Genomic DNA, 22,177 nt, shown 5'->3' with positions numbered 1-22,177 from the left:
TCTGGATGATATTTTTATCTATTCATCTGACCTGGAAACACACCAGGTACATGTCAGGCAAGTCTTACATATACTACATGACAATAAATTGTATGTCAAACCCGAGAAGTGCATGTTCTCGGTTGAGAAGATCCCTTACCTTGGATATGTATTGTCTGCCACCGGTCTTCACATGGATCCCACGAAAGTCCTGGTGGTATTGGAGTGGGATCGGCCAGAGGATTTGAAGGCGTTACAAAGATTCTGGGGTTTCTCCAACTATTGCCGTAAACTCATGAAAAACTTTTTGGTAGTAGCCAAACCACTCACACATATGACCAAGAAGGGGACAGACTTCTCTAAGTGGTCCAGTCCCACCAGGGAGGCATTTGACATATTGAAAAGAGGGAGCGGTTCACCCAGTGATGGTTATCACAGATCCTAAAAATCTGGTTTACTTGGAGTCGGCAAAACGTCTTACACCACGACAGGCAAGATGGGCTTTTGTGTTACTTTTAGGCCGGGGAGCAAAAACGTTAAGGCGGATGCCTTATCCTGCTGCTTCCCTGGGGGAGGAGATAAGTGCAAACTAGTACCTATTCTACAAAAAGGGGTAGTGATGGCGTCTATATGCTCCAATCTTGAAAGAGGTTGCTGATGCTCAGGGGGACGCCCCTGCTATCTGTTCTCTTGGTAAATTGTTTGTTCCAGTCAATCTCTGTCTTAAGTCCTCAGTGAACATCATGATACGGTGTTGGCCGGACATGGTGCTTATAAAGATGTTCAGGAGTATGTGGCCGCCTGCAATATCTGTGCACGTTCTAAGACCTCGCATACTCGTCCGTCAGGGGCTCTCCTACCATTGGAGATTCCCAGCAGATCTTGAACGATTTTATTACGGATCTACCTGTGTCTGCAGGAATCACTGTAATCCTGGTGGTGGTGGACAGGTTCAGTAAAATGTCTCATTTTATTGCGTTACCAGCTTTGCCTAAAGCCAAATCTCTGGCGCAAATTTTCATCAGGGAAATAATCAGACTGCATGGGATTGCTACCGATATGGTCTCGGATCGGGGGGCGCAGTTTATCTCCAAATTCTGGAGGGCGTTTTGCACCCGTCTGGGGATCCATTTGTCTTTTTCTTCTGCTTTTCACCCACAGTCTAATGGGCAGACTGAATGGGTTAATCAGAATTTGGAGACATCTCTCAGATGTTTTGTGCCTGAGAATCAAGAGGACTGGGTTACTTACCGTTGGCTGAATTTGCAGTAAATAATCGTTGTTAGGAATCAACCAGTAAGTCCCTATTTCTAGGGGCATATGGGTTCCATCGGCAGTTTAGTTCGTTCAATGGTAATGGTCCTTCTGGGTTACAGAAGGAAGAACGGTTTTCATCCTCCATTTCTACCATAAGGCAGGGGGTGACTAATAATTTGCGAAAGATGGGTTCCAAGTATAAGAGTGTTACTGATCGGAGATGTTTGGTGGGTCTGGACCTGTGAGTTGGTGACTTGGTATGGCTGTCCTCGAAGATTAAGCTGAAGGTTACATCTTGGAAACTGGGTCCCAGGTTTATTGGTTATTTATTTATATAGCACCATTGATTTCATGGCGCTGTACATGACAAGGGGTTAGATACAAGTTACAGATATCACTTACAGTAAACTAACAATTACAGACTGATATAGAGGGGCAAGGACCCTGCCCTTGCGGGCTTACATTCTACAGGATGGTGGGGAAGGAGACAATAGGTTGAGAGTTGCAGGAGCTCCGGTGTTGGTGAGGCGGTAGCTTCGGTAGTGATGAGGAGGCAGCGGGGTCAGTGCAGGCTGTAGACGTTCCTGAAGAGATGGGTTTTCAGGTTCCTTCTGAAGGATCAGAATGTGGTTGATAGTTGGACGTGTTGGGGCAGAGAGTTCCAGAGGATGGGGGATATTCGGGAGAAGTCTTGGAGGCAGTTGAGTGAGGAGCTGATAAGTGTGGAGGAGAGAAGGAGGTCTTGGGAGGACCGGAGATTATGTGAGGGAAGATATCAGGAGATTAGTTCAGAGATATATGGAGGAGACAGGTTATGGATGGCTTTGTAGGTCAGTATTAGTAATTTGAACTGGATACACTGAGGGAATGGGAGCCAGTGAAGAGATTTGCAGAGGGAAGAAGCAGAGGAGTAGCGAGGAGAGAGATGAATTAGTCGGGCAGCAGAGTTAAGGATGGACTGGAGAGGTGCAAGGGTGTTAGCAGGGAGGCCACAGAAAAGGATGTTGCAGTAGTCAAGGTGGGAGATGAAGGCATGCACAAGCATTTTAGTAGATTGACGGTTGAGGAAAGAACGGATTCTGGAGATATTTTTGAGCTGGAGACGACAGGAGTTGGAAAGAGCTTGGATGTGCGGTTTGAAGGACAGGGCAGAGTCAAGGGTTACTCCGAGGCAGCAGACGTCCGGTACAGAAGAAAGCGTGATGCCGTTAATTAAGATAGATAGGTCAGGTAAGGAAGATCTATGAGATGGAGGAAAGATGATGAGTTCAGATTTGTCCGCATTCAGTTTGAGGAAGCGAGAGGAAAAGGAGGATATGCCTGATAGACACTCCGGGATTCTGGACAGCAGAGCGGTGACGTCTGGGCCAGAGAGGTAGATCTGAGTGTCATCAGCATAGAGGTGGTACTGGAATCCATGGGACTTTGAGTTGTCCCAGGCTAAGTGTATAGATTGAGAAGAGTAAGGGCCCTGGAACAGAGCCTTGGGGGACTCCCACAGAGAGGGTGGGATGAGGAGGTAGTGTGGGAGTGGGAGACGCTGAATGTGCGGTTGGAAAGGTACGAGGAGATCCAGGATAGGGCGAGGTCTTTGATGCCAAAGGAAGAGAGGATCTGTAGTATGAGGCAATGGTCAACTGTGTCGAAAGCAGAGGATATGTCTAGAAGGAGGAGTACAGAGTATTGTCCGTTAAATTTGGCTGTAAGTAGGTCATTAGTAATTTTGGTCAGGGCTGTCTCAGTTGAGTGATGGGGTTGGAAACCAGATTGTAGATTGTCAAAGAGCAAGTTAGATGAGAGGTGGGAGGAAAGTTCAGCGTGGACGTGCTGCTCCAGGAGTTTGGAAGCGAATGGGTGCAGTGATATTGAGCGATAGCTGGACATAGCAGTTGGATAGGGGGTTGGCTTTTTAAGGATAGGCGTGATTGTGGCATGTTTGAAAGCAGAAGGGAAGGTGCCAGAAGATAGTGATAGGTTGAAGAGGTGGGTTAGGGATGGGATAAGAGTGGAGGTGAGGTTGGGGAGGAGGTGGGATGGGATGGGGTCGAGCGCACAGGTGGTGAGGTGCGATTTGGAGAGGAGACAATTAAGCCCCCCTTCAGTGATGTTGGATAGGGAGGTTATGGGGTTTGGGCATTGGTCTGGTATACAAAGGGGCTGTGGTGGTTGAACAATGAAGACTTGCCTTCTCTGGTCGATCTTATTTTTAAAGTGTGTGGCGAAGTCCTCAGCAGAGATGAAGGAGGATTGAGGGGGCAGTGGGGGGCGGAGGGAGTTAAAGGTATTGAATAAACTGTTTGGGGTTGTAGGATAGGGAAGATATGAGGGTTGTGAAGTCGCCTGTTTAGCAGAGGTGAGATCAGATTTAAAAGGGAATGTTACCTGTTTGAATACAGTGAAGTCGTCTTGCGAATGTGTTTTCTTCCAATGCCGCTCTGCAACCCTGGACACTTGCCAAAGCTTTTTAGTGATGTTATTGTGCCAGGGTTGTCTATTGATACGTCGCACTCTGCCATGAATGAGAGGGGCAACCGTGTCAATAGCTGATGCAAGAGTGGTATTGTAGAAAGCAGCGGCAGTGTCTGTCGTGGAGAGAGTGTGAGAGCCCAGAAATGAATAAAGGGAGAGCAAGAGCATATAGAAAATAAGAGGGAGTGAGCGAGCCAAGAAAACAGTAAGGGAGGAAGTGAGCGAGCAAGCCCCCTCCCCCCCCCCCCCCCCCCCAAAAAAAAAAAAAAAAAAAAAGTGTATGGTAGGGAGTGTATGAACCCAGAAAAGAGTAAGGGAGTGATTGTCTGGAGTGTATAATGTCTTCCTGGGAGATCTGGGGATAGGCGATCTTTACGTCCTGTGAATCGTAGGTCTTCCATTTAGCCTGTGTATTTTGGTCCTCATATTAAATGTACTTAGCTTTCTTTTGCACTGAAATGGTTAACGACACGCAGCTCCATCTCACAGTTGCTCCTGACCTGCCAGTTTCCTCTCTATAAAACTTGGCCAGAGCTTCTCATCATGGCCTGTGAAAGATTTTCTTCCTGACTTGCTGGAGTTGGTGTGCTGACGCTGGAGTTCGTAGTTGTTGCTGGAGATTGTTGTATTATGTTTTTTGGGTGTAAGCTTTCTCCATTATCCTAATCCCATTTGGTTTGTACTTTCGTATCCTTCCCTTTATTCCTCTCTACCGTTGAAAAGTGTTATTGTTTTGTAAGTTGCTTTTTGTCATCCCTGTTAGCCTTCCGTGTATATACACTAACATATCTGTCCCAGGCCTCCTGGGGAAGGAGAAGGGGACAGCTTATGACATTAACAGGAGCATGGTAAGGTCGGAGACTCAGGCATCTCCTACTTTGAAATTACCCCGGGACAGGGATAGTTCGGGTACCAGATCGAGGGACAGTGTGAGGCCTCCCCTTTCTTACCGAAGACCGTCACAGTGTGACACTTTCACAGACCCCACATTTTTTTATCCTGACATGGATCCTGTTGCTAGCCTTGCAAGAAAGCTGCAAGGTTTGTCTTGTGAGCCATCAGACAGCTGGACTGGAACCTAAAGTGGCACTCCCAGATAGGTTTGTCGTGTTCTGGGGAGCCTGTAAGCTTTATTTCAGGCTTCGCCCGCAGTCATCTGGGAGTGAGGGTGGGGATTGTTGCCTTCAAGAAGACCCTTAATCCTGTGTCTTCTCACTCCAATCCGACTCATTGTCACTACAGTCGATGGATGGATTTTTCGGGGCTCTTGGTCTCATTTAGAATGACCCGGGCCAGGTCTCCCTTGCAGTATCTAAACCATGTAAGATCCAGCAGGGAGACCGGCCTTCAGAGTAAATTTGTTCAGAGTTCTGTAGATGGGCCACTGACATCCAGTGGAATGACCCCACCCCTAGTAAGTGGTTTTAGGTACGGAAACTGATTCAATATCTGTCCTGGATAGTGGGCCAGGAGCCAATATGGTGGATGCTCTGTTCACTCAGATCCATGGTCTCTCCTGTAGTAAGCTGGCAAAGTCTATCCCCATATTTGCGATAGACTCCGAACCTCTTGATCAGGGAAGCTTTACGCAAGTAGAACATAAAGTGAACATTCGGGTAGGTGCTCTTCACAGGGATCTCCTTTCTTGATACCTTCTGGAAGGCTTCCCTACTCCTATTGTGTTGAGTCTTCCCTGGTTATCTTAGTTGTGGTGGATAGATTTAGTAAAATGGCACACTGCATTGCTTTACAGGCTCTCCCCAACGACAAGACACTGGCTCTGGTGTTTGTCACTGAGATCGTGAAGCTTCACGGGGTCCCTCCTATGTGGTGTCAGATCGGGGGATACAGTTTGTATCTACATTTGGAGGGCGTTTTGTTCGCGTTTATGGATGCATCTATTCTTTTCCTCTGCATTCTATCATCAAACTAATGGTCAGACTAAACTCCTAAACCAAAGTTTGGAAACATACCTCAGATGTTTTGGTCAGATAATTAGGGGGATTCACTTTTTTTTTTTACCACTGTCTAAATGTGCTTTAAGCAATAGTCGCAGTGAGTCCACTGGCAAGTCGTGATTTTTTGGAGCATATGGCTTCCATCCAAAATTCTGTACCTTCAGCAAGGACGAGTCTTTGGGGATTCCTGGAGAGGAATAGTTCTCTTCTTAGATCTCATCTGTCTTAGAAGGGGTTCATAATAATTTAAAGATCATGGGGGACAAATACAAATGAAACTATGTCCTAGGTTTATTGGTCCTTATAAGGTAGTCGTTGTAATCAACCATGTAACTTTTCGTCCCAAGCTTCCTCCAACTCTCAAATAATGTTTTCCACAGGTCTTTACTCAAAAGATATGCTGCGCCTGTGGTACCGTAGCCATTACCACCACCAATGGTTATTATTGATGGCATTTTAAAAGAAGCGAGAATCATTGATTGCCATAAGGTTCGGCGCTTTGTAGAGTACCTGGTGCACTGGAAGGGGTATGTTTCTGAGGAGAGGATGTACAGTGGGGCAAAAAAGTATTGTCAGTCAGCAATAGTGCAAGTTCCACCACTTAAAAAGATGAGAGGCGTCTGTAATTTACATCATAGGTAGACCTCAACTATGGGAGACAAACTGAGAAAAAAAAATCCAGAAAATCACATTGTCAGTTTTTTTTATCATTTTATTTGCATATTATGGTGGAAAATAAGTATTTGGTCAGAAACAAACAATCAAGATTTCTGGCTCTCACAGACATGTAACTTCTTCTTTAAGAGGCTCCTCTGTCCTCCACTCATTACCTGTAGTAATTGCACCTGTTTAAACTTGTTATCAGTATAAAAAGACACCTGTGCACACCCTCAAACAGTCTGACTCCAAACTCCACTATGGTGCAGACCAAAGAGCTGTCAAAGGACACCAGAAACAAAATTGTAGCCCTGCACCAGGCTGGGAAGACTGAATCTGCAATAGCCAACCAGCTTGGAGTGAAGAAATCAACAGTGGGAGCAATAATTAGAAAATGGAAGACATACAAGACCACTGATAATCTCCCTTGATCTGGGGCTCCACGCAAAATCCCACCCCGTGGGGTCAGAATGATCACAAGAACGGTGAGCAAAAATCCCAGAACCATGCGGGGGGACCTAGTGAATGAACTGCAGAGAGCTGGGACCAATGTAACAAGGCCTACCATAAGTAACACACTACGCCACCATGGACTCAGATCCTGCAGTGCCAGACGTGTCCCACTGCTTAAGCCAGTACATGTCCGGGCCCGTCTGAAGTTTGCTAGAGAGCATTTGGATGATCCAGAGGAGTTTTGGGAGAATGTCCTATGGTCTGATGAAACCAAACTGGAACTGTTTGGTAGAAACACAACTTGTCGTGTTTGGAGGAAAAAGAATACTGAGTTGCATCCATCAAACACCATACCTACTGTAAAGCATGGTGGTGGAAACATCATGCTTTGGGGCTGTTTCTCTGCAAAGGAGCCAGGACAACTGATCCGGGTACATGAAAGAATGAATGGGGCCATGTATCGTGAGATTTTGAGTGCAAACCTCCTTCCATTAGCAAGGGCATTGAAGATGAAACGTGGCTGGGTCTTTCAACATGACAATGATCCAAAGCACACCGCCAGGGCAACGAAGGAGTGGCTTCGTAAGAAGCATTTCAAGGTCCTGGAGTGGCCTAGCCAGTCTCCAGATCTCAACCCTATAGAAAACCTTTGGAGGGAGTTGAAAGTCCGTGTTGCCAAGCGAAAAGCCAAAAACATCACTGCTCTAGAGGAGATCTGCATGGAGGAATGGGCCAACATACCAACAACAGTGTGTGGCAACCTTGTGAAGACTTACAGAAAACGTTTGACCTCTGTCATTGCCAACAAAGGATATATTACAAAGTATTGAGATGAAATTTTGTTTCTGACCAAATACTTATTTTCCACCATAATATGCAAATAAAATGATAAAAAAACAGACAATGTGATTTTCTGGATTTTTTTTTCTCAGTTTGTCTCCCATAGTTGAGGTCTACCTATGATGTAAATTACAGACGCCTCTCATCTTTTTAAGTGGTGGAACTTGCACTATTGCTGACTGACTAAATACTTTTTTGCCCCACTGTATGTGTCTGAGGTGAATGCCGGTAGATTGATACTATCCTTTCATCGTAGAAGGGGGGTACAGTCATAGGATAGTTACAGAGTCCCAGTTTGAGGCCTCCTTTCCTCACCCAAGACAGTCACAGCGTGAAAATGAGCAAGCTCAGAAAAGAGTAAGGGAGGGAGTGAGAGAAGAGAGCCCAGACACATGTACTGACTAAACTCAGGAGAAGGGACCACAGGACACTTCAACAATCTTTCAGGATGCAACCTCCATCTCAGCAAGGGACGTAGCCTTACTTCAACATGGACTGCGGGATGTTGGTTTTCACAAAGGGCACTGCTCCCTGCTTCTTCAGCACCTGGACAATGACACAATCCTCTGAGGCCGGACGCTCTAGGTTTCTAATTAATCCCAACGTGGTATCATGACCCTGCAACACACAATGACGCAGGCACATAATGCTGCTCCATCTGCTCACACCCTGACACTGCATATGACTGAAGGTGAGGAAAGCCTTCATAGATATGCAACACCATCAGCTGGAGTGCAGCCATTACTGAATGACCCCAGATGCCACCGGACCCCTCGGTGTACACGACTGTACCTTGTAGTTATGGTTGTCCTTCAGGCTGATGGGGACCCCATACAGAGGGCCTCTGTTCGTCTGCTCCCGGAGTCTCTGCAGCTGCAACTCACACTCGGGCAAGAAGTCGGTGATGCAGTTCAGCTCTCGAGTGACTTCTAGCGCCTGCAGGGAATGAGTCATGTGATCAGTGGCTGAAATCCAAAATCTAGACAGGCAACAGGGCTGAACTCCCCCTCACTGGCAGCAGCCGGATCCAGATATATAGGGGGATCTGCGGCTGCTGTGCATTTCTCCGCTCACTCACCTTGGCCATGTAGGTGTGGAGGACCATTTCTGGGGTGAGCGCTCCCCCCCTCAGCTTTTCCGTCAGTTCCGGCAGAGACAAGGAGAGGATGGCTGACGGGTTAGTAACCGGATGCTGGAGAGGGAAAGCGGCAGATGAGTTACAGAATGACCCCGCTGGACGCGCCGCTGCCGTCACATCCATTTGCACAGGAGACCCAGCTCATCTGCAGTGCATCGCTCCTGGATAAGAGGGTCTTCCGCTCTAAGATCCAGGAAGCAGAATCATGGGCAGTGACACCACCAATCACAATGGGGACATCGGTACACAGCCCCAGTGTCCACACAGGTGCCTTGGGACGGATTATTGATGGACCAAGAGAAGTGTGGGAAACCTGAGCAACATCCGTTGCCAGCAGTAACAACGGCCATTACGGTTGTCAGGGATAATAGAAAAGGTTTTCTATGAACTTGAGCTGACTATATGGACGAGTGTCTCAGTGGTGGGTCGCAGTGATTAATTCTGGAGCTACGCGAGGATGACAGCCATTATAGCGCCCTAGGAGTCCCCAACCCACGCTCACCTACAAAACTCGCTCCACAGCGTGCGCAGTGCTGATGTATCCAGAGAGCACCGATCACCGGACCAAAGCCACCAGAAGCACTAGTGGCCCTGTCTGGCCGTATCCGCCGGACCACATAATGGTTCTTTACCACAAAACACAATGGGTGATGCTGTGGCCGAGCGCAGGATTATCCGCCATGTCTGTCATCACGACAACCTAACTGCACTGCATACGGCGGGCAGAATGGCAGATGGGATCTGTCTACCAGTGGCCAGCAGTAGAGATTACTGCGTGTCATGGAGCACACAGTACCCTCCCCCCACATCAGGGGTGAGCGACGCAGTCAGGACCCAACACTGAGCGCAACTTCACAAGCAGCAGAAATGGAACAGAACTGAAAGTGAATATTACTAACTGCCCATAGAGAGGACAGAACTGGTGAGGAATGGGCCCCAGCCACACAGGCCTGCATGTGCAGCCACAGGGTGCCGTCCGCAGAAGGGGGGGGGGGGGTCCATCTGTAGGAGGGTGGTGCTGCTATGGACAGTAAGGAACACACTGTTACTTTAAGAGACTGCACCCCCTTGTCTGGCAGGATGGAATGTTCTGCTTCTCCCCTGCAATAGACTGTGTGAATGAACTGGACTGTGCAGACGGCAGGGGTTGAGCCTGAACAGCCTGTGTGAGCTAAGGCTGCTGCAGAGAGAACTTTGTGCTGATAGCTGCAAGAGAGGAGAACTGTGTCCTCATGTAGCTGCAAGAGAGAACCCCAGCCCGTAACGGAGTGGACAAGTGAGATTTCACAGACTTTTCTGGGTGCAGCAAGGATGGCTGCCCTCTGTTAGTTCGAGGAGCCACGAAGATACCGAGAAAGGGATTTACAGTTTCCAGGAGCACCTCCAGGACCCAGAAGCAAGCAGAAGACCACAATTCACGGAGCTGACAAAAAAACGTGCGCACCACCGTACTAGACTGTTGGGGGCCCCTGGGATTGGATCGGAGTCCCCAACATCACCAAGTTTGCTCCTGTTTTGTGCACATGTCAGGGCCTAGTGTAGGCTTCAATAGTCAGAACACGGCATCCATGAGGCCTGCTTAGTAAAGGCCAGGGAGGTTATACGTAGAGTAGCATCATTCTTTGTTTATTGTTTGCATTTACTTGTGTGACATATATTGAGTCTGTAACAGTTGGAGCACCGTGCTATTTTGTGGACATGCTAAAGAATATAACTCTTGTAAATTATCTTTTGCAATTGCATATCCCTGTTTGCATCTTCCTCATCCACTTCATTCCTTGCCTTCCAATAAATCTACCCTTTGTTGTTTGAACCTCAACTTGTGCACAGTAGTCTTCCTGCACCGTGGTGGTCCCCCGGCCATCGCTTCAAGTGGCGCTGCGAGCAGGGTACTGTCACCAAGATGGAAGCAGCAGACAGCAATGGCGGGAATACTAATGTTAATAGAGATGCTGTGGGCATTGGTGGAACCCCTGCAAGGACACTCCCTATGGGCACCATATTTAGTGTGCTACCAAAGTTTGACGGCAATAATATGCCACTTTCTGACTGGGTGTCCCGGCTGCAAAGCACCCTGAATTTTTAACATCAGCCCAGACCTTGAAGCGGACATAGCTTTAACTGCCCTAGAGGGAGAAGCCCGTAGAAATGTCTGTCTATAACCAGAACTCAGCCGCAGTACCCTGAAGGAGCTAGTGAAGTTCCAGGAAGAGATCTACGGCCAGACTGCTAGCGCCAAACACCTTCGCGCCAAATTATTCTCTAGGTTGCAGTGGGAAGAAGGAATTTCTCAGTATGCAACAGCACTGCAAGAAGTGTTAGAGGAGGTGCAGAGAAAGGAGGCGGATGGATTTGACAGCATGGGCTCTAAAGACCGGATACTCCAGGAGCAATTCATTCTGGGGCTGCACAGCACATCCTTGAGGCGAGCACTGTCAGAACTGGTCCGGGCAGATCCGGTTCTTACATTTCGTCAAATCCTGGCGGACACAGTGGCCCGAAGTAAAGAAGAGAGCTACGAGTCTGGGGTGATGCGTGTCCAAGGCGCCAATACCAGAGGGGACCCAAACCATCAGGAGGTGCTGGTCCAGGAGGTGCAAAACTTGCAGCGGTCCCTTGTCAATGTGCAAGAGAAACTGACCCAGATGGAGCGAAAAGTGGGGGAACGACAACAGTCTGACCCACCGTACTCATGCAACCATTCTTCGGCCCGACCGATACAGGATCAGTGGGAGCAAGCCCCCTCCCATCAGACATCGGAGGCACGAGGACAGGCTCGAGGTGCCCCCAGGTGAGGAGGAGGCATCCAATGCTGGGAATGTGGAGGACGGGGGCACCTTGCCAGAGACTGTCGGAACTATACTCAAGGCCAGTGGAAGCCGCCGTTAAACTACCAACCCCCGCAGTAGTGCGGCACTCTGCAGGGGAGGCGAGTAGAGAGGCCGCTCCATATCATAACGAACACTTGATTGCTGGGTGTCCCATCTTATGTGCTGAATTCGAAAGAGTTCTAGTGGATTGCCTGGTAGATACCAAGTCACAAGTGACGACTATGCCAGAAACATATTTCAGGCAGCATTTCGAAGCCCTGGCCAAGCCAGAAAAAGAGACATTGATCCGGTTGTTTGCTGCCAACCAACAACCATTCCCGGTCACAGGGGTTGTGTGGATGAATATTCGAATCTGTGGGCAAGAAGTGGGGAGAAAAGGGATCCTGCTAGTCCCTGAGCCAATCAAAGAAGATGTGCCTGTAGCACTGGGAATGAATATCGTACGTGAACTTGATCAGATTATGTTTACCAAACGGAGACCTAGATATTGGAAGAAGGCTACTACACATAAGCCTACTCAAGAAGCCCTTCAACGACTGATACGCGTCTGTGGGACGCAGAAGAGAGTGCCATCTTATCAGACGGTAGGGGTCATCAGGGCTCCTGGTAAAGAACCTGTAATCCTGCCTCCTGAGCGAGAAACTATAGTATTCCTTCCAGTGGGGACTCATCGCAATCTTGACGGGTTGGAAGTGATTGTTCAGCCTGGGGTAGGCAGAGGAGTGGACCAAGAAGTCATGATAGCTCGTACGATAGCTGTGGTTAAGCGAGGACACGTCCCCATAAGAGCTTTGAATGTGGGCCCTGGGGAGGTCACCTTGCCACAAGGGACAGATCTGGCCCTGGTGTACCTACATAACAGTGAAGTGGTGAGTCAGAAGGAGTTGTCTTTATATCCGAAAGAAGGTGCAGGGTGGACCCTAGCAGTTGCCGCGGGGGCCGAAGAGACTCCATCCCCGGAGTGGACGGGTCATCCTTGATCAAATGGAAGTGGATGTGAAGGCTCTGGGCCCTGAGCGTGTGCAAGCAATAGAAACTATGCTGTGGGAAAATCGGGCCACATTCGCCCCCGAAACACTGAGGATTTCGGCGGTACCTCAAGCCATCATGCATGAGATACAGACCGGGGAAGCTCGTCAATTCGAGAAAGATACCAGCAGATCCCGCCCAAGATGTATCAAGAGGTGAAAACATTACTGAGGCAGATGCTGGATTCAGGAGTGGTGCAGAGTAGTCAGAGCCCTTGGGCAGCCCCGGTGGTGCTCGTCAAGAAAAAGGATGGGACCATCCGGTTCTGTGTAGATTACAGGAAACTCAATGCCTGCACTGTTCGAGACTCGTATCCGTTGCCCCGCATCGAGGAATCCTTGACAGCATTGGGGAAAGCCAAGTACTTCTCCACACTGGACCTAGCAAGTGGATACTGGCAAGTAGCCGTGGCAGAGAAAGACAGAGAAAACCACCTTCATCCTCCCTATGGGGCTGTTCGAGTTTAACCGGATGCCCTTCAGGCTCTCCAATGCTCCGGGCACGTTTCAACGGCTGATGGAAAAGTGTTTGGGAGACTTAAATTTTGAGGCTACCCTGATCTATCTGGATGACATCATTGTGTTTTCAGCCTCATTCGAAGAACACCTTGCCCGGCTTAAACAGGTACTCGGAAGAGTGCAGGCTCATAACCTGAAGGTGAAGCCAAAGAAGTGCCACCTCTTCAAGAGAGAGATCGAGTACCTGGGCCAGATAGTGTCACAAGATGGAGTTCTACCCTCGCCAGAAAAAGCGGCTGCTATCCAGAAGTGGCCAGTCCCTCGAACAGTGAGAGAACTCCAGGCCTTTCTGGGTCTCGCTGGGAACTACCGCCGGTTTGTTAAAGACTTCGCAAAGGTGGCGGGTTCTCTCAATGAGCTGCTGAGGGGGACCGCTGGAGTGCCAAAGACGCAGTACATCCCTTGGGCCCAGAGACAAGACAAGGCCTTCCAGGCTATAAAGAATGCCCTTACCTCAGCCCCAACTTTGACCTACGCAGATGTCGATCAACCGTTCCTGTTGTACACAGATGGTAGCCTTCATGGACTCAGTGCAGTACTTTCTCAGATAAAAGGATGGACATGAGAGAGTCATCGGGTATGCCAGCAGGTCCCTGCGAGACAGCGAAAGAAACCCTCACAATTACAGCTCCTTCCGTTTAGAGCTCCTGGCCCTGGTGTGGGCCATGACAGACGTTTGAGGGCTTCCTGACAGGTACAAAGATTCAAGTTAGAACAGACAATAATCCCCTGGCCCACCTTGAGAATGCTAAATTGGGGGCCTTAGAACAACGGTGGGTGGCTTGAATAGTCAAATTTGACTTTACCATCCGTTATTGCTCTGCTAACGAAAACGCAAATGCTGATGGGCTGTCAAGAGTGACTGAAGACTCCAGCGGGGGATCTCGATGAGCAACTCTAAGAGGAGGAAACCGTAGACTTTCGTAAGTTTAAGCCCCCAGTGGTTGCGGCCCAGTCAAGAAGGGAGGCGTGTGCATTACCCCTGTCCCTGGGGAGAACCAATAAGGAATAGGGACATGTTCAGGATGAAGAGGAAGGGCTGAGACAGATGAAATGGTGGGTAACTCAGAAGGGGAAGCCTGGCAAACAAGAGAGAGATGATCTGGACTCTGAAATGAAGAGTGTGTTACACCAGTGGGATAGACTGGAAGTGTGTGAGTCAGTGCTATATCGTAAGAGACAACAGCCAAAAGATATGGAAGTAAGGGGGCAGGTGGTCATCCCAGGAAGAATGGCTCAAGAAGTAGCTAAAGAAACCCACGAATTTGGAGCTCACTTCGGCCCAAAAAGAACTACCAATGGTTACAGCGGTATGTGTACTGCTCCCGGTTGGAGTCTGTGGTGGAAGAGGTTTGCCGGCAATGTTGAGTATGTGAACTCATTAAGATTAAGAGTACCGAACAGAGGGCACCCATCCAGACCATACAAACTAAGGAACCGCTAGAAGTCTTGATGATCGACTATCTCCTCGTGGGACACTCAGCCCGGGGGCTACAATACTGCTTGGTGATGACTGATCATTTCTCTAGGTCTACAGTAGTCACCCCGACTAGAGATCAGACTGCGGAATCGGCGGCGCGAGCCATCTGTCAAGACTTCATCCGGGTGTATGGGTGCCCAAAGAGCATCCACTCCGACCAAGGCGCATGTTTCCAAGGCAAGGTGATGGAAGAACTTTATCGTATGTATGGCATCGAGTGGTCCCAGAGCACCCCTTACCACCCTCAAGGTAACGGAGCATGTGGACGCTTCAACCGAACCTTACTTCAAATGCTGAGAACGTTGGAGGAGGATAAGAAGGAGTGTTGGCCAGACTACCTGCCAGAGTTGGTCTGGACCTACAACAATCGGGTCCACTCCACCACTGGTTATACCCCCTATCTACTGCTGTTTGGAAGAGCTGGAAGAGAGATCATTGAGCTTAATTTGGAACAGCCAGAGGAGCTGATGGAGCAAACTGTCACCTCATGGGTAAAAGAGCATCGGCAACGATTACAAACGATACGGCGGTTGGCGGGTCAGCAGCTGCAAGAAAAATAACATATGGGCTGGAAACCGACTGAAGAGTTACCGCTCCAACCCGGAGACCGAGTATTAGTCAGAGAGAAAGAGTCCCCGATGTCACTGAGGATATTGGGGGCAGCCGTTATGACACAGAGACCTCCGAGTCCTCGATGTCACTGGGGCCAGCCGTTCTGACAGAGACCCCCGAGTCCTCTATGTCACTGAGGTTACTGGGATCAGCCGTTCTGACAGAGACCCCTTGTCAGGAACATGATATATTTGATTGTCTATTATCGCGAACACAAGCCAAGCCAAGAGCTGAAGCAGACATGCTGTGGGCTTTCTGACCCCCCTCTTACGCTGCATAGGAAACTGTCTTCTCACTTGATACCAACGTGCAGCAGCCCCCACTGAGTATTTTATGGCTTTAAGCTGGGAAGGCAGCTATAGTACCATGTGCTCTTTTGTTCATGTAGAAACTTAATAGTAGAGGATAACTTGACCCCAATTAATGACAGAGATATGAAAGTTATATATTTGGTATGTGCGACAATAGGGCTACACGCCGGTGAGTTTTCTAAGCACAGCACCTATAAGGGATGGAGAGATGGATTGCTGCTTAAGCAGGTCATATATCTACCTCATGTTTATACTTAAAGGAACCCCCATGACGTGGTGAGCATCATGATCATTGTCTCATTCTTCTACGAGGTTCATACGGCGAGAAATGTGTAGAGGGCTTTTCATAATTTTAAGAAAGGAGAGTAATCAGCCTCTGAGTGAGGTCACCACAGGGGGGAGTGCCTTGGTTTTGGGCACAGGGATCAGTCAGTGAGACCTCCTTTTTCACTAGTCTTTGTCCAAGAAACAAGCTGAGAGTCACATCTGTCATGTACTGGAATATATTGCCCTTCCCCCAGACGCATGGCCATCCATGATATGAAAAAAACGTAAGTTTATTTTCTTCCGGTAATCCATTTTTACTTGTAATTGTTCTGTACATACGATACTTGTCTTCTTTTATAATATTCTTGTACCCTTTTGTAAAGACTGCCTACCTTTTGGAGTAAAATATATAAAATTACTAGCTTCGTTTCTCCTTGCTCTATAACGTACTGTCACGTCCTCTAAAGTGAATTACGCTACTAATTGGGTTGGCTCTGGACCCATTATTAATTAAGAAATCGGAGTTGGTGGCAGCAGAAATTGTCCTGTGCTTTTGGGGAAAACTGACAGCGACGGACGGAATTGATAATTATTGTTCCCGCCCGAGTGGGAGTAGTTATATCACCCTCTTTGCAGTGTGCCCATTAGCCAGTACAAAGCAAGGCAGCCTTTCTGGTGACTAATTATCCTAGGTGCAGTACCCCGTTTGAACTGAGGTTAAGGAGGGTGCCAGAGCGCTGCAAGTTCAAAACCGGAACTGGGAAGCGGGTTAAAGATAAATCCCCTTTAGAAAAAAAAATGGGGCAACCAAACAACCCTGGTTCATGACATTTTGGCGACAGCGGTGGGGGATGATAAAAATAACCTCCCTGTGATTGATGACACCCCGAGTCCCCGATGTCTCTGAGGTTACTGGGGCAGCCATTCAGACACAGCAGACCCCGATGTCACTGATGTTACTGGTGGCAGCCATTCTGACAGACACTCCTGAGTCCCCGAGGTTACTGGGGGCAGCCCTCCTGACATAGAGCTCCCCCTGAGTCCCCGATGTCACTGAGGATATTCGGGGCAGCCGTTCTGACACAGATCACCCCCCCCCCCGCCGCAAGTCCTTGATGTCACTGGGGGCAGCCTGTACTGACAGACCCCCAAGTCCCCGATGTCACAGAGGTTACTGGAGGCAGCCGTTTGACAGAGTTCATATATGTAGCATGAAGCAGATCTGAGAAAGCTACCCTGCCCTCAGCATAGATTACCCGACCATGTCACGGATGCTCCCACCATAGATGCCCCACCAACACCACAGCAGCCCACGCCATAATGTCCTGCCCACACCATATTTGCCCCACTCACACCACAGCTGCTCCCACCCACACCATAGATTCTCCACTCACAACACAGCTGCCTCTACCTATGCCATAGATGCCCCACTCACACTAGTGCTGCCCCCCACCTGACAGCCGCCCCTACTCACACCATAGATGCCTTACCCATGCCTGCTCCCACCCATGTCAGATGTCCCGCTCACACCACAGCTGCCCTGCTCACACTACAGCTGTCCCCCCATAGGACAGCTGCACCTGCTCACACCATAGATGCCCACCCACACGACAGCCACCCCTGACCACACCATAGATGCCCTGCTCATACTACAGCTGTCCCCCCCATAGGACAGCCACCCCGCTCACACCATAGATACCCACCCACATGACAGCCACCCTCCCGCTCACACCATAGATGCCCTGCTCACTCTACAGCTGTCCCCCCACACGACAGCTGCCCCCGCTCACAAAATAGATGCCCACCCACACAACAGCCGCCCCTTACCACACCATAGAAGCCCTGTTCACACTACGGCTGGCCCCGCTCACACCATAGATGCCCACCCACACGACAGCTGCCCCCGGTCACACCATAGATGTTCCTCACATGACAGCTGCCACCGCTCACATCATAGCTGCCCCCTGTGGTGACATCGCACTCAATCTGAATTACTCAGACATATTATTTCAGCAGGCTCAGGGACATGAGCTTGAGTTCATGTGAGAATGATCGATTGTTGGCCCTTATTGTAATTAATTCACTGGCTGCTAATTAGCTATTGTATTTGTCCTAGTATTGTTCTACTATCTTTGGGAAACAAAGGCACAATGTGTGAATTTGTTAATATATTGATGACCCATTGGTGCTCTGCAACATGAAGGACAATCTATGCATGTTGTGTGAACACTCCTGCAGTGAGGGATGGCCTCCTACCTCCTTCCGCCAAGCCTGTGGTGGAATGACTGAATGAGAACTTGTGACCTATAAAAAGGAGGAGCTGCCACATTTGACCATCGCTGAACCATGGATACATTTGGAGAAAGCCAGGATTGGGACCGGCCGATCGCCTGGTTCCATGGAGATGTTTGGAGAAGCCAGTTTGTGATCATTTGATCAACTGGCCTGGTACGTTGTATGGACTCAATGGACTGTCATCTTCCGAGGCTTGGTGTTACCTCCTCTCTGTGTGCGGTCCACAGGTGGGGTATCGACCCTGGAAGATCTGAAGTAACATCTGCCATTATCCCGGCAAGTCAGCGGAAGGGTGAGACCCTGTAATGTGCACCATCTTGGGTACTGTGCTGGGACTGTTCTGTTTGCTACTGTGTGGTGGTTCAATAAAGCATTGCCACACTGTTTTACCCTCACCCTGTGTTGTCTTAGTGTTTAGCCCATGGGGAGAGAGCGTGGGCGGTGAGTGGCAAGAGCCCTGGTCCATGCAGTCTTGCTAAAGACAGCTACACCAGGGGATGAGAGCACCCACTAACCCCCGTCCTCCTCACGACAGTCACCCACATTCACACCACAGCTGCTACCGCAAATGTCACAGATACCCACCCACATCGCAGCTGTAATGGGGCCTGTGAGTCGGGGAGGCTGCGTGCCAGCTACAATACAGCTAAAAGCAATGATGGAGAAGGGAGGTGTGCGCTCCCTCCATCATGTTATATAGAGACTGCTGTGCCAAGCATTGCAGATCACAAGAGACTGGGGCAGTGAGGGAACGATGAAAAGCAACAATTTTATTTTTATTAATTTTTGATTAACACTTTGTGGAGGCCATTATACCGTGTGGAGGGCTGTGCGGGGGCCATTATACCGTGTGGAGGGCTGTGCGGGGGCCATTATACCGTGTGGAGGGCTGTGCGGGGGCCATTATACCGTGTGGAGGGCTGTGCGGGGGCCATTATACCGTGTGGAGGGCTGTGCGGGGGCCATTATACCGTGTGGAGGGCTGTGCGGGGGCCATTATACCGTGTGGAGGGCTGTGCGGGGGCCATTATACCGTGTGGAGGGCTGTGCGGGGGCCATTATACCGTGTGGAGGGCTGTGCGGGGGCCATTATACCGTGTGGAGGGCTGTGCGGGGGCCATTATACCGTGTGGAGGGCTGTGCGGGGGCCATTATACCGTGTGGAGGGCTGTGCGGGGGCCATTATACCGTGTGGAGGGCTGTGCGGGGGCCATTATACCGTGTGGAGGGCTGTGCGGGGGCCATTATACCGTGTGGAGGGCTGTGCGGGGGCCATTATACCGTGTGGAGGGCTGTGCGGGGGCCATTATACCGTGTGGAGGGCTGTGCGGGGGCCATTATACCGTGTGGAGGGCTGTGCGGGGGCCATTATACCGTGTGGAGGGCTGTGCGGGGGCCATTATACCGTGTGGAGGGCTGTGCGGGGGCCATTATACCGTGTAGAGGGCTGTGCGGGGGCCATTATACCGTGTAGAGGGCTGTGCGGGGGCCATTATACCGTGTAGAGGGCTGTGCGGGGGCCATTATACCGTGTAGAGGGCTGTGCGGGGGCCATTATACCGTGTAGAGGGCTGTGCGGGGGCCATTATACCGTGTAGAGGGCTGTGCGGGGGCCATTATACCGTGTAGAGGGCTGTGCGGGGGCCATTATACCGTGTAGAGGGCTGTGCGGGGGCCATTATACCGTGTAGAGGGCTGTGCGGGGGCCATTATACCGTGTAGAGGGCTGTGCGGGGGCCATTATACCGTGTAGAGGGCTGTGCGGGGGCCATTATACCGTGTAGAGGGCTGTGCGGGGGCCATTATACCGTGTAGAGGGCTGTGCGGGGGCCATTATACCGTGTAGAGGGCTGTGCGGGGGCCATTATACCGTGTAGAGGGCTGTGCGGGGGCCATTATACCGTGTAGAGGGCTGTGCGGGGGCCATTATACCGTGTAGAGGGCTGTGCGGGGGCCATTATACCGTGTAGAGGGCTGTGCGGGGGCCATTATACCGTGTAGAGGGCTGTGCGGGGGCCATTATACCGTGTAGAGGGCTGTGCGGGGGCCATTATACCGTGTAGAGGGCTGTGCGGGGGCCATTATACCGTGTAGAGGGCTGTGCGGGGGCCATTATACCGTGTAGAGGGCTGTGCGGGGGCCATTATACCGTGTAGAGGGCTGTGCGGGGGCCATTATACCGTGTAGAGGGCTGTGCGGGGGCCATTATACCGTGTAGAGGGCTGTGCGGGGGCCATTATACCGTGTAGAGGGCTGTGCGGGGGCCATTATACCGTGTAGAGGGCTGTGCGGGGGCCATTATACCGTGTAGAGGGCTGTGCGGGGGCCATTATACCGTGTAGAGGGCTGTGCGGGGGCCATTATACCGTGTAGAGGGCTGTGCGGGGGCCATTATACCGTGTAGAGGGCTGTGCGGGGGCCATTATACCGTGTAGAGGGCTGTGCGGGGGCCATTATACCGTGTAGAGGGCTGTGCGGGGGCCATTATACCGTGTAGAGGGCTGTGCGGGGGCCATTATACCGTGTAGAGGGCTGTGCGGGGGCCATTATACCGTGTAGAGGGCTGTGCGGGGGCCATTATACCGTGTAGAGGGCTGTGCGGGGGCCATTATACCGTGTAGAGGGCTGTGCGGGGGCCATTATACCGTGTAGAGGGCTGTGCGGGGGCCATTATACCGTGTAGAGGGCTGTGCGGGGGCCATTATACCGTGTAGAGGGCTGTGCGGGGGCCATTATACCGTGTAGAGGGCTGTGCGGGGGCCATTATACCGTGTAGAGGGCTGTGCGGGGGCCATTATACCGTGTAGAGGGCTGTGCGGGGGCCATTATACCGTGTAGAGGGCTGTGCGGGGGCCATTATACCGTGTAGAGGGCTGTGCGGGGGCCATTATACCGTGTAGAGGGCTGTGCGGGGGCCATTATACCGTGTAGAGGGCTGTGCGGGGGCCATTATACCGTGTAGAGGGCTGTGCGGGGGCCATTATACCGTGTAGAGGGCTGTGCGGGGGCCATTATACCGTGTAGAGGGCTGTGCGGGGGCCATTATACCGTGTAGAGGGCTGTGCGGGGGCCATTATACCGTGTAGAGGGCTGTGCGGGGGCCATTATACCGTGTAGAGGGCTGTGCGGGGGCCATTATACCGTGTAGAGGGCTGTGCGGGGGCCATTATACCGTGTAGAGGGCTGTGCGGGGGCCATTATACCGTGTAGAGGGCTGTGCGGGGGCCATTATACCGTGTAGAGGGCTGTGCGGGGGCCATTATACCGTGTAGAGGGCTGTGCGGGGGCCATTATACCGTGTAGAGGGCTGTGCGGGGGCCATTATACCGTGTAGAGGGCTGTGCGGGGGCCATTATACCGTGTAGAGGGCTGTGCGGGGGCCATTATACCGTGTAGAGGGCTGTGCGGGGGCCATTATACCGTGTAGAGGGCTGTGCGGGGGCCATTATACCGTGTAGAGGGCTGTGCGGGGGCCATTATACCGTGTAGAGGGCTGTGCGGGGGCCATTATACCGTGTAGAGGGCTGTGCGGGGGCCATTATACCGTGTAGAGGGCTGTGCGGGGGCCATTATACCGTGTAGAGGGCTGTGCGGGGGCCATTATACCGTGTAGAGGGCTGTGCGGGGGCCATTATACCGTGTAGAGGGCTGTGCGGGGGCCATTATACCGTGTAGAGGGCTGTGCGGGGGCCATTATACCGTGTAGAGGGCTGTGCGGGGGCCATTATACCGTGTAGAGGGCTGTGCGGGGGCCATTATACCGTGTAGAGGGCTGTGCGGGGGCCATTATACCGTGTAGAGGGCTGTGCGGGGGCCATTATACCGTGTAGAGGGCTGTGCGGGGGCCATTATACCGTGTAGAGGGCTGTGCGGGGGCCATTATACCGTGTAGAGGGCTGTGCGGGGGCCATTATACCGTGTAGAGGGCTGTGCGGGGGCCATTATACCGTGTAGAGGGCTGTGCGGGGGCCATTATACCGTGTAGAGGGCTGTGCGGGGGCCATTATACCGTGTAGAGGGCTGTGCGGGGGCCATTATACCGTGTAGAGGGCTGTGCGGGGGCCATTATACCGTGTAGAGGGC

General features: G+C 50.9%; 1 protein-coding gene across 3 annotated transcripts in view; it reads right to left on the bottom strand.

The window, feature by feature from the left end:
- Nucleotides 1-22,177, bottom strand: part of FAAH (fatty acid amide hydrolase) — a 136,476-nt gene that overhangs the window by 94,067 nt on the left and 20,232 nt on the right. For all 3 annotated transcript variants that reach the window (XR_011314865.1, XM_069735884.1, XM_069735885.1), the window contains exons 2-4: nt 8,692-8,805; nt 8,406-8,549; nt 8,098-8,231 (exon numbers count right to left, since the gene is read on the bottom strand). Coding sequence is in view for 2 of the 3 variants with exons in the window: in XM_069735884.1 (XP_069591985.1) it covers nt 8,098-8,231; nt 8,406-8,549; nt 8,692-8,805 (392 nt within the window). In the remaining variant the exon portion in view is untranslated. The remainder of the gene's footprint in view (nt 1-8,097; nt 8,232-8,405; nt 8,550-8,691; nt 8,806-22,177) is intronic.

The sequence above is a fragment of the Ranitomeya imitator genome, chromosome 8, assembly GCF_032444005.1.
Source record: "Ranitomeya imitator isolate aRanImi1 chromosome 8, aRanImi1.pri, whole genome shotgun sequence".
Taxonomy (NCBI): Eukaryota; Metazoa; Chordata; class Amphibia; order Anura; family Dendrobatidae; genus Ranitomeya; species Ranitomeya imitator.
Note: the sequence above shows the minus strand (reverse complement) of the source record. Positions and strands in the feature narration are given on the sequence as shown.